A 17,666-nucleotide genomic window follows, 5' to 3' on the forward strand; every position below is an offset into this window, starting at 1 on the left:
CTGATTCTTCAGTCGTGCGAGCATTTTTTGAATCGGACCAAATTTCAGCTTGATCGTAGAGGGGGGGAGGAGGGGGGACTGGCTTCTCACGACTACCTCCCGATCAGGAATCGGACGATCGTGAAAATCAAACATGTTTGAAATTCAGTCGGCTGTCGTGAGGTTTTCGTGAGCGCATCCTGCTGTTCAAGCAGAGCTACGAGGGGGCGCCCTCCCCTCCTCTCCGTCCCCGCCAGCGGAGGGAGGGAAGCGGGCGTCCCTGAAGCAACCTCCGGCCGGTGTTGGGGAGGGCGAGCCGTCCGGTCCGCGCAACGCGCTGGCCGCCTGTTTCGGCACTCCTCCGCTTGTTGGGGGGGCGGGCCGGGTGACCTGCCGTGCCGCGGGGCCGCCGATGCGTCTCGTCTCTCCTCTCTCTCCCCTCCGTTCCCCCGACGCCCGGTGCCTCCTGCGGGCCTCGCCAGAGCTGGGCTCGAACCCCTGCTCTGGGTCCCTGTCACCTACCGTTGCTCGCCTGCCTCTGCCACCACAGCGAGCGGTCCCAGAGGGGACACGACGTACAGTGTGAGCAGTCCGGTCTAGTCCGAGCGTCGCGCTGCACAGATCGTGAGCGGTGAACTTTTTAAACCCCGCGGTTCCGTCGCACAGTTTGAGATGTATATAAGTACCATGACTGAAAAACTCGTACAGTGTACGCCCGGCTTAAACTAGGGATGCTGCTGCACTATCATGCATATTGCATATTTTATTATTATTGTGCGTTATGTAAATAGGCTGGATCTCCCCCCCCCCCCACTGTGCAATTTTTAACATTTACTTTTATCTTCTACTCTTGATGTTTCTTTGGTGCTAATTTTAGAGTAGATTGGTTTGTCCATGTTTGTTCTTCCTTTCATTGTTACTAATTGTGTATAACTGTCTGCGTATTTGCCACTGTCACACCCGAATTTCTCCATTGTGGGACAATAAAGGAATTCTTATTCTTATCACATGGCTGTTCATGGGCCTACATTAACCACGTGTGACTGGTTCAAAACTGGTAAAAAAAAAAAAAGAAGTAAAACAGCTCTATCAAAGGCTACATAACATCAGCTTGGAGCAACTTTATCAGCTTCCTTTTGATCAGCTGCTTGTGGAGCATCAGTTGGGTGTTTCAATTTTCATGTGAGTGATTTAAAGCTGTGGGAGGTCAATCAGAATGAGGAACACCTGGGGCGGAGTTGTTCTTGTTTAAATCGTCTAAAATGTTATTCTTAGTGCTGAGCATTGGCAAAGGACGCCATCACATTGTTTCTGTTATGTTTTGTATTTATTGTCGTTTTATTCTTGTTTCTCTGACTCCAGCAGTTGTAACCACCAAAGGGGCCACAAGCAGCTAATCATTTTGAAGGGAATTAGTTTTCTACTTATTGCCAGGCTGGTTTGGTTAGCCATTTTATCTTGACAAATGAAATCATTTGAAATCTGCATGTTTTATTTACTTGTAGTATCTTTAAATTACAAAATGACAAAAAAAAAAAGAAATCTACAAGGCAGAAAATCATTTTTTAAAGCACTGTTTGTGTCTGTCTCGGTAACACGAGACAGTAGTTTCTTCAGAAGTCCTGATGTGAACTAAAATGGTAAAAATGAGTGCAGAATAAATCAGAAATGAAGCTTTGAAGGGTCTAATTTGGATCTTTCAATTCTCTGCTAGAAAGCACTGCTACAGGGGGATGTACAGTAATATTTCAGTGGCCGTTTTTCTTTCATGCCAGCTGAAACGAAGAAATGGAATGTCTGTGAAACAGCGTGTAAAACGGTTGCCTCAATTTCTGATAGTTTTGTCTTAAAGTCTTATCCTGCCACATGTCAATGTGCCCCTGGGCAAGGCACTTAAACCTAAGTAGCCTACTGGCCTGCCTACCGTCGTGTGAGCTGTGTATGCATTTGTGAGAGCGGCTGGACGCTCTGGAGCTCCGGGCGTCGGCTCCTCTGCAGATTAGTTTCAGCCTCGTGTCCAATTCTTCTGTCATTACTCAGCCTCTCATCCAGGTTTAGAGCGGGTCTCAAGAGACGTCTGAGATTATGGTTTTCCAGAACAAACGTCTGCTTTTCAGCCACAAGACTCACTCTCCATGCAAATGTAATACACTGAGTACATTAAAAAGCACGATAAGCCTTTTGTTTGAGAAGTCTTAACACTGGACTAATTTCAGGCGGGCCGGACCGTTTGGATCAGAGTAACTACTTTCTTTCTCAGATCTATGGGCTAGTGTATCATATCTCAAGGTAAAAACACTAAGGGATGTACATTCAACTTCTAAACTAAACAGCTTTGTGAATTCTAATTTCCTTTGATCAGGCAGAAAACGTCTTAAAGCCATGTAGAGCATCTCATGAAGCAAGCATCGTGTATCATCTTGTCTCGTTGGCTTGATGCATTGACCCAAAGAAGGTGGCATCAAATTGTTTGTCTGGAGAGTTTAGCTGTACAAGATGAATGTGCAAGCATCTTATGCTGCATGGTGCATGTAACATTAGATGGAAATGAAGAATTCCCCCTCATTGTGTCCAGAGGTTGGTGGACACAGAAGTCCTCTTGCAGCTTTCTTACAGTGGAAAGGATCAGGAAGAAAAAGAAAAAAAAAACAGATAATTGCTCCATTATTCTACCAGAAAGCTTTTGCAGCTGCTTGGCATTGACTCAGTCCTGCCAAATTCTGCCTCCCACCTCATCTCCTGGACGCGTTTGGGGCTGACCTCTTGCCCCCCCCACTCTGCATACGTCAGAACAGCACTGCTAATTTCACACCGCCAGGAGGAAGAGTCCAGATCTCACCTGACCCTCCAGGTGCCGGCACGATGGAGTCATTAGGATGAGGTGGGCTGACGGAGGCTCGTACCCCGAAGCCTTGACAGCAACTTTCCATTGCGAATTTATTGGCATTCAGGTTGTTCTGAAGGCAGCGACACAAAACAAGCGTCATTGTTTGCTGAGCCCAACAATGGAACCAGAGAGCTGGTTCTGAATCACAAATCATTGTATACGGGGCTGAATGTGCCTGTCTGTGTGTTTGACCTGCACACAACGGGCTATTTGTGAGGGTAATGAAGTCCAACTGTGTGTTGCTAAACTACTCCAGTGGTGGTGGTGGGGGGGGAGAGGAGGGGGGGGGTTATTCCCCCAGCTGGACTTCAGCATCGATCTGGCCACAACAACAGAGCGTCACGAGAAAGAAACAAATCAAAGCTTTAGTGGAACAGCTGGAGGTTATTGTTAAAGGCAGCATGGCTCCAGCTCAACTCCTTCATTTACACAGCCTGACCCAAATAAAAAAAGAAAAAGCAAACACAACAGTCACACACTGTGACTCTGTTGGAGCCTCTTTAGTTTTGATTACAGCTCCTATTCACGGTGGGGTTCTTACGCAAAGTCTCAACATTGATGTTCAACCACAGTTTCCCCCACGGTTTGGTTTTAATGACGAGAGAGTGAAGTTGCTGCGCGGTGTCTCCGCAGCAAATCTGCAAAAGATGTGCTAAAAGTGCTGCTGCCTGGACCCTGTACTGACATGTTCATGTGAAAATCATGCATCAGGTAGGAAAAATGAAATTTTGGAAACATCTGGTCATTCCCCATATTCAACGATTAACTGACTTCCTTTTTAGGTCATGAAATTACTCAAGTTTGGGCTAATCAACTAAAGCAACCCAGAGAACCTCTGACTCATGGAAATAGGAAATTGTGACTTTTTTTGGGGAGGGGGGAAAAACATAGTTTTATTCATTTTAGCTGAATAGTCACACCATGTAGAACTTACCTCAAAACTCATTACCCAGTTAGGATAAATGTCACACCTTTTTTTTATATGATGCAGAGACATAAACAGAATCTCTTATTGTTTCTATCTGTATGCCTCCTGCAGTGAATGGGAAGCGCACACCGTGGGCCGGTCGCAGGTCCATCATTGATCCGCATGTTAGTGTCGTCCTTTCATGACAGATTCAGCTCTTTGAAAAATAAAATTCTTTATTAGTCTGGTTTCATCATTTCTGTACAACAGCCGACACGTCATCTGTCTGGGAAATAATTTGGCAGTTCATTTTGTAACGTGTTGTTTAATTAGGTTTTCCATCGGAATGTGGATTTTAATATATCATACTTTGGACTGGCGTAGCCATTGGCATTTCACACAAAGAATGGTGCAATGTTTTTATTCATGCATGGGGAGCAGCATCGTCTGCCTGCAGAGCAGAACATCTAAGTTACGTGTTGAGGATACGCCACAACTGAAGCTTTCAACAAAGAGTTCAGAATTATAGGAATAGAGTTCAGAATAGAATTTAGGCCATCCGTCTTCAACATGCCGTCTCTCTCTGCGCAGACACAGAGGTGTGTGGATTCGGCTGGCAGAAGTTTCAGTCTCACTGCTACAAGTACTTCAAACACCCTCGGACGTGGGACGCCGCTGAGAGGGAGTGTCGGCTGCACGGAGGCCACCTGGCCAGCATCCTGTCGCAGGAGGAGCAGATGTTCGTCAACCGTAAGTCTGTCTCAGGCAGCTGAGGAAGAGCAGGGGTCATTATGTGCCGTGCATTGACAAAGTATGCACACACCTGGGTATATCTGACCCATTTCAACCACAAACGTCAGCGTAGGTTCTTATGATTGTGCAACAAAACATACAGTAGTGCAGAACTGTGAGGTGAAAGGATACAGATTTGTGATTTTCACAATTTTCACTGCAACTCTGAAAAGTGTGGCAAACATTTGTGAACAGCGAAGAGCTGGATTTATTTTGAGACACTGACAAGACACTGTACCTCCTTCTTCTTCTTGCTATGAGCATCTTGACATCCTGACCCTGTTCCTCCCTCCAGCAGCCTTAGCCTCCCTGATGTTTGTGTCCTCGCTCTCTCTGCAGGTCTGGGCAGTGACTACCAGTGGATTGGCCTGAACGACAGGATGTTTGAAAGAGACTTCAGGTGGACCGACGGCAACCCAATGGTGAGACGCTGCTGATTCTGGGTGACAGATAGGCCCACTGAGGTCCCATTGGTAAAGGGTCACAGGTTCTAACTAGAGTAGAGTATGCTGGATTGTGCAAATGTAAGCTTTATGTTTGATTTTTATTACCAGAGGCAGAGATATCTGTCTTTCAGAAATAGATTGTACAAAATACTGAAATAGTTTAAACTAAAAACTTAACACAAAGAAAATACTCTTGAAAGTTTTTTTGCAAGGGACAGGCCGAGTGAGCGCTGCACAGAGAAACCACGCAGTAACAATCAGCAGTCAATGCTCCAACAGGTTGAAACAATTGGCTGACTTGACTTCTGAAAGGCAGTTGATCTGAATTTGAAACTCTGAATTTCTGCATGATCAAAGCAGAAATACAAAAGTCTTCAGATGTTTAATCAAAGGTGATCAGATACTGTTCAAACTACTGATTATAGACTATAACAAAAAAAAACTGGTCACATGCTGGAGAAGCACTAAACTGATAAGAGAGGCATACGATTAAAATGAAGCTTTGCTGAAACTACAAAGGGATACAAAATCACCTCAAAGAAATTCCAACTTTGAAGTGAATGACAATGATCAAATCAAACTAAGAGCATAAAATAAACTAATTTCATTTGTTTTTTATTGAAAACAACAGTAAACTTCCTAGTAAATCCTGCCCAATCATGTAATTCTTCCTAGTTACAGTTATAAGAACTTTACACGTCAGCCATCATGGAAACAGATGAGTGTGAACAGACTATGTTCCTTGAGGTTCTGTAGATTGTAGATTGTAGATTCCCCTGCCGAGTTACTGTAAAATATGGTCTGCAGATGACCTAACAACACTGTGACACATGAGTCACTGAGGGCAAATCTCCACACGTGTGTTTGTTTGACATGGAACCTGAATCCAGCTGAGAACGTCACAGAGGCTGCAGACCCGCAGCTGCACATGTGTGTTTGTGTGTTCTTGTACTTGCAGCTGAGCGAGAAATATTTTTTGCTCATTTTACTAGTAAAGTGAGGACTTTGTAAAGTGAAGGCCTGTTTTCAGTCTTCACTTTTTTGTGGCCTAGGAGTTAGGTTTAGCACTAAGGGTTAGGTACATACTAGTAAAGGTTAGTTAGGGTTGGAGCTAGGGTGAGAGAGAGAGAGAGAGAGAGAGAGAGAGAGAGAGAGAGAGAGAGAGAGAGAGAGAGGGAGAGAAAGCTATCTCATACAAACTACAGGAACGTCTTTTTTTGGATTTTTGCCATGTTCTACAGCTTTTCCCCCCTTACTCTCTGGGTTGCCTCACTAGCACCACCGTCTGGTTTCTGTATGAATTGCATCTAGTCACCTGTAGAGGAAAAAGAACCATCACGACCTGATAGTGGCTGCTGCTGTTTGCAGCTTTGATCCCACGAGATTGTGCAGATGTTAGAGACAGGTACAAAAAACCCCAAAGTCACAGCTTTCCTTTACAAATGAAGCGCCAGTCTACATCTCATACCTTCCACATTGAGTGTGAGCTTATTCTCAACATGGCAAAAGGAGGAAGACATCAGATTCACAGTGGCAGAAATTTAGAAAGGACCCAAAGTTGAAAAAAATAAATTATGAAAAAATTCAATCACCTATTTATTCTGCCCGCCTGCACATACCGACAACATGCAATAGGTGTTTGATTATTGTCTGAATTTTCACCGCTAAAATGAAATGTGCTCTGGCAGCAATACGGCCACTGGAGGCCGAACCAGCCGGACAGCTTTTTCCAGTCTGGAGAGGACTGCGTGGTGATGATCTGGCACGAGGGAGGACAGTGGAACGACGTGCCCTGCAATTATCACCTGACCTTCACCTGCAAAAAGGGAACAGGTATGCTGCTCCCACCTCTGTGTTACAGTCAGCTGACATCTGTGTTCCCTCATTGATAGCCACATCAAACCTCTCCCTGTAGCACCCCCTGGTGAGAGAGCATGGGCACACACTGTGTGTGTAAACTGCTGAAGAAGTAGGACTGAAGTGTCTTAATGGGGAAGCTTTAGAAAAATCTAAGAGTCTTAGTTTATAATTTGAGAGCAAGAATCTTTATTTTCTATTGGGATGTTGTGCTGGTATCAAACTAAAAAAGTTCTCTCCTGCTTACAACTGCTTACAAATGTGCTCGCAGAGAAGGCAGACAAGATAGCGCATCAAATGGCTTCATCAAACGAGCATAATATATTAACTTTTTGTCATTCAAGATGCCAAAAAAGGCCATTTGGGTTATAGAAAATGGATTTATGTGAAGTATCCAAGAGTAGTCAGTCCATCTGCTGGAGAAAGTGCTCCCATAACCTCCAGCTTCCCATCTGAGTCATTTTTAAATTTAGAAGGAAGAAAGGGTTTTGCTCAAGAAGAGCGACACAATGACATCCGGGAGCACAGCAGAATGTCTGCTCTGGTAAACTGTTGCCTTCGTAAACCTACATCTTCCTCATTCAATTAAGTTTCCTGTTGTAATGGCCTCAAATCATCATTGTTCAAAAAGCACCCTACTACCTCATTATCTTTATCTGTGACTTTCCTGAACCCCCCCAAAAAATGTAACCCTTGTTCATTGCATGTTTGTTTGCCAGTTTTGTTTCCCGCATTATGTGTAATGCGAACTGTAATGTGAACCGGAGTAGCCAAAGAGAAACTACGTCACGGTAACACGGCGTGTTTCATTGGAAAACAAACCACTGATTTTGGAATTGGAGGGTATTTATCAACTCAATGAAAACAGCTCAGTAGTGGCTGTATATATACTGAATGTTTATCCAGAAAAGTGCAATGTCCTTCTACTTGGCTGTCTCACACGAACACAGAAGAAGGTGTTGCTTCGACAGGAAGACTTGGCAGAAGCACCATTTGTATCCAAAGTTGCTGCATTTGAAGATCTCACTCAGTTTTTTTTACCTCATGGAATATGAACATGTATGTAATCCTCATCGGTAAAATGTTAAGAGAAAACCTCAGTAGAGAGCGCTGTAAACCCCACTCCTCAGTGACCTGCCTAAATTCTGTGGAAGTTAGTCCCATCTATCCATGTTTTACCCAAGTAATGCCAGTTAATTTTTTTAAATTGCCAATTATACACAATATTATTCCTGAGTTGTATTTAGCTGTTGCACTGTCCGTCACTGATAACAAACTCCGTCACTGGAGAACTTAGGTACGCTATCATTGCGCTCTCTTTCTCACCCTGCAGTGGCCTGTAGCCAGCCGCCCGTGGTGAGGCATGCCGATATGTTCGGAGCAAAGAAGCCTCGCTATGAGATCAATTCCCTGGTCCGATATCACTGTAAAAAGGGCTTCATCCAGAGACACGCCCCAACTATACGCTGCTGCTCCAACGGCCAATGGGAAACGCCCAAAGTCACCTGCATGAGTCGTAAGTGATCTCACCATGGGACTGAACCTCTGCAGCCTTCCCCCTGAAAGCAGAGTTTCATCCTGACACTTTTTCCTCTTTTTTCCCCACGCTCTCAGCTGCAACCTACCACCAGTCAATGATCGCTCAGCGCAGTGACAACCAGAGGGAAGAGCAGTGGAGGCACCGCGCCCATCACACAAACGGTCAGGAGAAACACAATCCAAACCAGGAGCAGGCGCAGAGTTACAGCGTCCTGGAGACCCTCTGGAGCCCCTTCCAGAACCGAGTTCAGCAGGTCCTCAAGCAGAAGAGGCTAACGAACAGCAGGGCTCACAGCGGCCACTGAATGTGTTTTGAAGTTTTGTAAATTGGAAATGTGACAGTAACAAATCAATGCAGGAGGGCCTTGTTGGTCCAGGAGCATCAGTAGACAGAAGCAGTGTTGTTACATTGCCTGTCTATTGGTGAATCTCACCAGAACAACATATGAGAGGTACCAACATGTATTTTCTGAAAAAAAAAAAAAAGACAAAAAAAAAAAAAACAACAAACAAAAACTCTATAGTATGTTACCTGTAACACTCGGGACCAACTAGCTTCTTTCTTAACTCAGTGATTGTCTCGGTTTTCATGCAATGTCACAAAACTCAGTTCACTGACACCTAATTGTTACTTTACTGTTTGCAAAATGACAAGTTGTTCTTTTTTACATTGGAGTGATAAAATATATCCACCAGGGGGCGTACTAGAATGCCTAATAATGCTGCAAATTGGTATTTCTTTTAACCTTCCACTTTCAAACAATATTAAGTCCCAGAGGGGGCTGCAGCACTGTTCATGCTGAGACCACCCTTTGTTAAACATTACACAATATTACAGGGCGTCCTGGATGACGATGACACAGCTGGTTAACCCTTTCACAAAACAAGTAAACAGAATCTTTCTAACGCCTCGGCAACAAACTTCCCTTATTATAAAGTGGTAGATTCAGTCAATATAAACCCATTAAGATTATCAGAAAGACTGAATGCAACGATCAGGCGTATCGTTATAACCACTGACATTCGAAATGATTAACCCTGCTTATCTCTTCATCATTGTACCTATTTGTGGGTGGGATTTATTAGGAAGCAATAGAATAGTATGCCCTCAAAAGTTTATATTTTAGAGGCAAGATAAAAATAGGAAATATGTAAGGATTTGAGCAAGTTAGATGACTAGGCCAGAGCATCTCTAAACCAGCAGCTCTGTGAGATCAGCATCTATCGAATGTAGTCCAAGGAAGGAACAGTGGTAACCCTCATCTGGGCCCATGTGGTCAAATCCAGCAGACAAGTTACTTTAGTCAGATAAAGGCGTCGGAACATTCAGTGCGCCGCAGCATGTGGATGACCTAGGTTAACTAGTTGTGCCTGCAGCCCTTGGGACCATTTACAACAAATAGCAACGTGGAGTGCACTAAAAACATGATGACATAAGTTTACTTGTCACATTGAGTGATCTTTTCTAAACACATTTGGCAGCCTGGGTGTGTAACTGTTTACGTCCCAGACCAGACTTCATCCATATGGTGCTGTATTAATTAACCTCGTCATTTTTCTCATTTCTGGTGATCTGGAGCCTTTTTCTACTGTTTAATGTTTGTTTGGCCTCCCCTACACCGCCTTGAGCTATAGCTGCCAAATGTGTTATCATTGGGAGGATAAACTCCTCCATGGAGTGATGCACATGTGAGAGTGTCTTTAAAACGAACATATCAGTAACCTTAGCATTTGGACTGGTGCCTTTTAATGTTTGGGAAAGTTTAATCAGTAAACATCAAGTGTTAAGATCAGTCAAATCCCGTTCATTCAATACTTTTGAACAGATCCACGCTTAAAAAACAGTTAAAGGGTCATTTGGATTGTTTAAAGTGAAAATTAAGAGAGAGATTGTGAGCAGCCAGTATCCCACCTGGGATAGAGGAGTCTGTGAAAGACTGCCGTGTTGGACGGACAGAAGGAAAGAAAAGAATGTACAATCAGGCCGGCAGCTTTCAAAGCAAAGCTCAACGCCATCGCAGATTTCAAATAACTCCAAAATGTCGAAGCAGCTCAGTGGCACGGCCGTCCATGCCACCGTTATATTTCAAATATGAAATTCTAATATATAGAGCAAATTACATCTTTAAAAATTATAATCGTATAGTTATTTTTAGGTTTGTTTCCTCTTTAGATGTTTATATGAAGTTGTGATAAGACTAGCCTTGAAGAAATGGGGACTAATGCGCTGGTAGATAAAAGCGGCATGTTATGAATTTGCAGTGTATGCTGTTCCTATTAATCATGAGCTATCTGTTATGAAGCCCTCTGACTTTAACTTATTACATACTTTTACTATGAATGGACTGTGACTGCATAAAGGCTGTTGGGCCTGAGGTGATTTATCCATTATTATCATCCTTGTTTACATATTTTTGTCCTTCTTCTTCTTCTGACTATGATTTAACAATACTTTTATCATGTATCGTTTCAATGTGCTTTTCTTTTATGATACACACTATACGTGTTACAAGATGGTGCAAGTCAAAATCTGTGTAACAAACTCACCATTAAACCTCTCCTTCTGATTTTTCCATCATGAAGTTGCAGAGGTATTCTCTTCCACATCCTTGTAGCTGTTTGCTGCACAGCTGGGATCTGTGTTTTTAACTTTAGAAGTAACAGACAGAGGAACATAAGAACAACTTTCCATGCTCCTTTTAGGATATTTTTCTACTTTATGGTGTTACTGTATTTCATACATATGTGGTGCACAAGCCTATTTTTATGTAGTCATTCTTACATTCACTTTAATTGTGCAGCTGCAGGATACCGTTGTTTCGTTGTATTTGTCAGCTTTCTTTGAAGTCGATATGTTGTGATGCAACTTTTCCTGCGAGTCATTTTTTTGTCATATCACTTTATTAAAGAGAGTCTGAGGAGATTTTTTGTTTTTACTGTCACCGACTCTGCAGTCTGCAGAGGCTTATTGTTTTTAGGGAATAAAACTTTGATGAAATTCTTACAGTAGAAGTTCTTCTCAACAGAAATGTAATTTTTGACGACATAAAAAATCTGCATTGTTGGACAATATGGCTCGGAATGAGAAATAAACAGTGGAATCATACCAACATAGTGTCATGTTCTGATTTTTCTTGTTACTATTTAAAGCTGAATAAAGGAACAACAAACTGCGTGAAATAATGTGATAGACTCCTCGGTGTCTAAAGCAATAATCTTTGATTTCATGAAGGCTACACCTTGAAACTGAACTTAATTCACTAACAAGTCAGAGGAGATTGGAAAATTTCACAGATGTTTCAGACATTTTTAGAAAATAAAACCTGCAGTAGCCTACACATGAAGCAAAATATGTTACTGTCAAACTTAAAATGGATTCAGGGCAGACATTTCTGAGGGATAGTAATTGTTGAAGTTGAAATCTTGGGATTGGCTTTGTGTTCACTCTCTCCTCATGGACAGAACCTCAAACTGCAAACGTGTAAAGCAGCGCTGGATACTGTGCAGTTCAGAGTAAAATGACCCCTGGCAGAATTAGATTTAAAGTCGTTTTTGTAGTTTGACGTTTAGATTTGATAAGAAATCAGATAAGCTTCTCCCAAAGGAAAGCAAGACAACTTACAAAAGGTATGATTTTTTTTTTTTATATAAATTTGGTTTTAGTTTTAATCTTAGCAAAATATAGAAATTGATTCAGTTTAATTCTGTTTATTTATACAGCGCCAACTCACATTGTGTCACCTCAGGGCACTTTACAAAGTCAACAAACGGATTGGGAAGGAATAAAACATAGTTTTGTGAAGAACTAAAGGTATTTTTTTTTTAAATGGACTACGGTATGACGTCACACACCGACGGCTGAGAAGGGTAGGGAAAAGGTGCTGGGTTGTAGGTAGAGAGAGGCGTGGCTTGATACACCAAGTGGTGAAAAATCACTTATTTCTCCTTTAAAGTTGGAAGACCTCCTTGTCATCACCCTAATGTTTAGGTTACTCCACAGATTCTCTGTCAGATTATAGTCAAGACTCAAGATGGGGCACTCCAAAACTACATTACGTGCAGTGAGTAATGGGTAAAAATGAAAACCTAAATCTTTTAAGGGTCCGAAGTTTAAGTTTGGCTTTAACTGTTAAATGCTTTCTTTGAAACAGATTCCATAACCTAAAGCGACTCTAGAACCAAATCCTCCCAGCAATGAAAACAGAAACAACTTCAGGTTATATTGTTGCCTCTGATAGAGCGGTTAAACTTTCTTTAATGTTAAGAAGTGGCTCCAAAAGATTCCACAGCTAACAAAATAAAAAAAAAAATCAATAGCAAGAATCCATGTTTTCCAGTTATCTTTTTATTGTTTGCTATTAAATTACAATGCCAATAATTAACAAGAAAATAAAAGATAGTTGAACTTAAAAAAGAGAGAAAAAAACCTTTTACAGATGACATTGTATATTATACCGATGCTTTAGAGAAAAGTAACTAAGCACATGATGTAATCTGGATTTCGAGGTTGACGTAATCGTTATTTTTGCTGTGCTATTTCATACAATCTTTCAGACTGAGAACCAGGGTTGTAAAAAGCATGACTCTGCTGATTAAAACACTCTATCGGTCGTTTGTGTGAGCTCATCTGGCTCAGTAAAGAAACCTTTACTGTGGCAGAAAGCTGCCCTTCAGTTACAGGACCAATTGTACGGAGCGACATGAATCGGCTCTGTGTTTTGTGTAAGTCGGACCCCTCCTTATGGAAACATATGAGGTGCATTACTGCATTACTCAGGAACCATACATCTGCAAACAGCCAGTGGGAAGTCAAATACAGCCTGCCTCTAGGCAACGTCAGCTGTTTTCTTTTCTTTTTAAATGTTCTGCTGCAATCTCTGTCTCATTAGTTGTCATCTTACTTGGTGATGATGAGCACATTAAGAAGGAGTCAAGGTTTATGCCGTATTTTGTTGCCTTTAGGTCTTACTGGTTTCCTTTTTCTCTACAGGATCCAAGGAAAATCCCTGGTGAATGAAGAAAATTCCACAATTGCGTTCCTTCATGAGTCACAGTTTTCTAAAGCATCTTAGCCACTTGCATGTATTGCATATACACTGTCTACTCAGAGGAGGAGAGGAAGACAAGAACAGTGAATGATATCCAGAATATCAATGCAGTTTCTGGATCCTTGTCCCTGAGAGAGAAATTATTCACACTGGGAAAACAGCAGATCCCTCCTCACTGCATTTTTCTTACAAAACAAGGCTTCTCTACTGTGTTTTGGTGCCCCCCTCTGACTGAGACTATTACTGTCATTGTTGGCGTGCACAGTCGTAATAATCTGGGCAGCGTGGAGCCGTCCATAGACAGTCCTAGCAGATTCTAGTGGGGCAGTCAGATGTTGGAATTTACCTTATTGTCTTTGCAGTCGAGCAGACTGAGGTATGAGTTAGGCTTACGGGGTTAATCCTACTGTGTAATGTGAGCTAATTGGTAGTAACTAGAAGGTAATTCAAAGAATGATAAAGCCAGATGACTTTACCGACAACATATACGGTTAACTGTTCCATCATGTCGGATTGAACTGTATGGAGCCATTGCTTGGTTAAGCCTACAACCACGGATGGATTCACGCTGCATCGTGATAGAGGGGTGAATCGTATCATGTTTTATAGCTGTTTTTTCTATCTATGCAACTAAAATGAATTGGACCACTGGTAGCGTGAATCGAGATGTTGCCGCAGATCAGAGAGGTACGACATAATGTGTCGGTTTCAGAGCATCGCAGGAAGCAGCTCACAGCTGTTAACCTTCCCATAATTATAAGTACCAGTAATGAAAAGGACTATTCTATGAGGCTATGCAGCAGTTCCTCTGTAATAAACGGAGCAGGACCATTATTCAGGGATTTGTCAAGGTTGAAGCCACAGAAAATGGAGCCACAGCTCGGTCACCTAAACCCATATGTGTGCCAGGATGCACCTGTGACTACAGAATGTCCTCATTTTACTGCCTCGATGCAGAAATGACTGGCATTGTAAAAGGATTGCATTTCTTTCTAGTGCAGCGGGCAGGTACAGGTGGGCTACTGGCCCACAGTATTCCATCAGCAAGCTTGGAGACTGAGCGACGCCTTCAACACTGTCTTGGGGAACTTAGATATCATTTTAGAAGCCACTTAATGGCAGGAAATCTGCCAGACTGTTATGTATGACCCCGGCTGTTTATGCATCATTCCAACATTTTGTCAACAAATCTTTGTTCTTTAATTTCATCTGTAATTTTGATTTTCACCTGATGTCCAGGGAATAGGTTACAAGCTTTCAGACCATATTTTGATTTTATTGTTATCCCTCAACTGTTGTTGACAGATAAAAACAGAAGGTATCACTTGCAAAAAAAGAAAATAGAAAGACATCATGTTGAGCAGAATTTCTCATTGTTATGAGCACCAAAAACCAGCAAAAAATATATAATTCTGTTTTTGCTTCAAATAATCGTTAAATTAGATTCAATGAATCGCTTCATTTTGTTCATGTATTTTGGTATTTTCCTTTTGACTCTCAAATGAACATAGGTTGAGCCTCAAGACCTGGATGAACACAACTGTCAGAAAGTTTAATTGATGATAAATCCAGGTTTCACAGTTATTTTTTTATGGGGTTTTGGCTTGCTTTTGTTACTCCGGTGTTCTGTTTTAAGGTTCCTCTGCTTTATTTCTATTTGTTTATCCGCCTGTTGAGTCTAGTTACTGTTTCATGTGTTTCCCTTCGTGTTTATCTTTCTTTCCAGTTTTTTCCCCTTTATTGTCCCCATCTCCCTGATTTCACCTCAGCTGATGCTTGTTGTTAATAAACCGCTGGTCAGCTAACCCTGGAGGCTTTTTTCTCCAGCTATAGCAATAGCTATAGCTATAGCACAGCTCCAGCACTTGTTTATAATTTCCTTGACTCCTGTAAATTGGGGACTTTTTGTTTTGAAAAACTTTTTATTCTGTTTATATTCCAGTAACCTAGCTTATTCCTGCATTTGGGTCCACAACACACCATTAGAGATGCTGTGTTAACTATTAACTATGTTAGCTGTCATTCGTAATGCTAGTTTATGACACCTTGTGACTCGTTGCTGCGGCTGTTGTGCTGCTGTGCAACTCTAAACAATTTATTTTATCACGTGGAATCCCATTGATGAAATGATTATGATAATTGTTTTGTGACTACAGATCAACACAACCAACAACTGACTCAAAAATCCCAACCTCAGGGAGCATTAAAGCAGGAAAATCCTTTGACTTAAATGGTGGAATACAGCAAACACCATGCTGCAGTCTGGTGGACAGAAACCTACAGAAACAAAATTTATCTCCCAGGAAAAAAGTAAAAAGTCAGCGGATTAACATGTAATTAACTCATTTTATTTTATTTTTTAGAATGGGCTATGCTGAAAGGATTGAGAAGTTTTGTACAAAGGAATACAATAATAAGCAGACATAAGGTCTGTTGTGCTCATTCAACTTAAACCCAGCAACAGTATCAAAAATAGGAGTTTATCGAGACGTCGACAAGATGATGATGATGAAGGTGGTGAGAGTAGACCTTCTCAAATCTGCTTTGCTGTGTGCTTGTACCCACGACAAGCTATGAAGCTAAATGCAATAACAGCCAAAAATCCCTATGTCACCCTATAAGTGACCTAAGCAATACTAGCAATACTGTTTTGTTTTAATGCCAAGCGTTCTGTTATATTGCTAAGAGAAAACTGCTGTTTATGTCATCCACCATAGTGATGGGATATTGTCATCTGTTCAGTGCAAAGAACACCCCCCCCCCCCCCCCTACTAATGCTGGAATATGTTTTATGTAAACTAAGAGGATACTGATAATTTGGGCAGAGAGACAAAAATAAACCTTTCCACGGTATATAAAAAATAATAACACAAATACATTTGTAAGGTTATGACATTCTACATATCTCGAAAGCATGTTGCTAACAGCTAGATGTTCCTATATCCCTTTTTTGGTTGACAACACTGAAGTTTGGTCCAATGCATTTGTACAAAAACATGACATACTGTACGGTAGAATGCAGTACAAAGTACCAGTTATAGCACCTTGTTGAGAGGGGACAGTAAGGAACAGTTCAGTTTTGCTAACTAGTCCTGTCCAACAAGCTTCACAGAGGCTGAGCTTTCTTATTTGGTGGTTTCACGATGTGACCAAAAACAAGATAAGTGCCTAATGTTTCGGTCCAACCATGAAAGATTTTGCTACCTTTAGTTTTCTTGAAATGATTTGTCCCCATTCTTGAATTCTTGACATTATTATATTAACTATTGTATTTCCAAATCTCACCCACGTACATCAACCCACCCAAATTGTTAAAGGCATTAATTACATAATATGTCTGATATATGGGTAAAATATATCCCAAATAAGAATGCAACAATGTCTTAAATATTCCATGACTTAAAGCATCATAGGTAAAATGCACTCGTCCATACATTAGAATTCCATTTTCTATGTATTTTAATTCCTTGAGAGTGTTCCTTAACCTCTGTTTGTACATGCTTGTGATCTGTATGTGTTTGCAGGATACCAACAGCCTAAAACAACAGCCTAGTTGTTTTCCTTGTAGCAGTACACTCCGTACAGCTTGTGCTTCTTGTCGGGGAAGCCACTGAACCTCACAGCAGCTTCAGTGGGACTGCAGCGTCGTCTCGGATGATAGATGGGATAACGGACACTGGCATCCGCCAACCAGCCAGCGTCACAGCGATCATACTTATTCAGCTTCCAGGCAGCAAACATTTGGCCCACCTTAGCGATTTGAGCCCCATCTTTCTGACAAGCCCTCACAGCCTCGTCGTAGGTAAGCTTAGACGGGTGGATCAGGTAGTAGAATTTACCTGGGAAGAAAACACAGGAAACTAAATATAAACCCAAGCTTCTTTAACCAAGACATTCCTAGATTCTTTATAGGATTTAGCAGAAGAAAATTACCTTTTAGTAAATGGATAAGTCTGTTCTCAATTACCAGTGTCCTGCATGTTTTTAATGTTTCCCTAACGATACACCCATTAATTAAATGAAGGAATTATTACCAGCAAATCCTGATAATATGCCGAAAAAGTAAAATTGTCATTTTAGGTATGTTGCAGCAGAGACACATTTACAACATTCAGCAGAGTAGCTCTTCAGTACCGTAGGACTGCTTTAAGAGACCCTAGGGACATTTTGGGCCGTTAAATTTTAGGCCCAAGCAGCGAAAGCGCTGACAA

At 41.7% G+C, this 17,666-nt stretch overlaps 2 protein-coding genes across 3 annotated transcripts in view; one reads left to right on the forward strand and one right to left on the reverse strand.

Annotated features, from left to right (window-relative positions):
• LOC105915535 (versican core protein) overlaps positions 1 to 11,517 on the forward strand; it is a 36,986-nt gene extending 25,469 nt beyond the window's left edge. The window contains exons 13-17 of the mRNA XM_012849676.3: positions 4,365 to 4,523; positions 4,905 to 4,987; positions 6,700 to 6,844; positions 8,202 to 8,384; positions 8,483 to 11,517. Coding sequence (XP_012705130.2) covers positions 4,365 to 4,523; positions 4,905 to 4,987; positions 6,700 to 6,844; positions 8,202 to 8,384; positions 8,483 to 8,712 — 800 coding nt within the window. The 3' untranslated portion in view covers positions 8,713 to 11,517. The remainder of the gene's footprint in view (positions 1 to 4,364; positions 4,524 to 4,904; positions 4,988 to 6,699; positions 6,845 to 8,201; positions 8,385 to 8,482) is intronic.
• A 1,215-nt stretch (positions 11,518 to 12,732) lies between these two features.
• The window catches only part of LOC105915524 (hyaluronan and proteoglycan link protein 1), a 29,638-nt gene continuing 24,704 nt past the window's right edge, over positions 12,733 to 17,666 (reverse strand). For both annotated transcript variants that reach the window (XM_012849655.3, XM_036140553.1), the window contains exon 6: positions 12,733 to 17,294. In XM_012849655.3, coding sequence (XP_012705109.1) covers positions 17,005 to 17,294 — 290 coding nt within the window. In that variant the 3' untranslated portion in view covers positions 12,733 to 17,004. The remainder of the gene's footprint in view (positions 17,295 to 17,666) is intronic.

This window comes from Fundulus heteroclitus, chromosome 8 (genome assembly GCF_011125445.2).
Source record: "Fundulus heteroclitus isolate FHET01 chromosome 8, MU-UCD_Fhet_4.1, whole genome shotgun sequence".
Lineage (NCBI taxonomy): Eukaryota > Metazoa > Chordata > Actinopteri > Cyprinodontiformes > Fundulidae > Fundulus > Fundulus heteroclitus.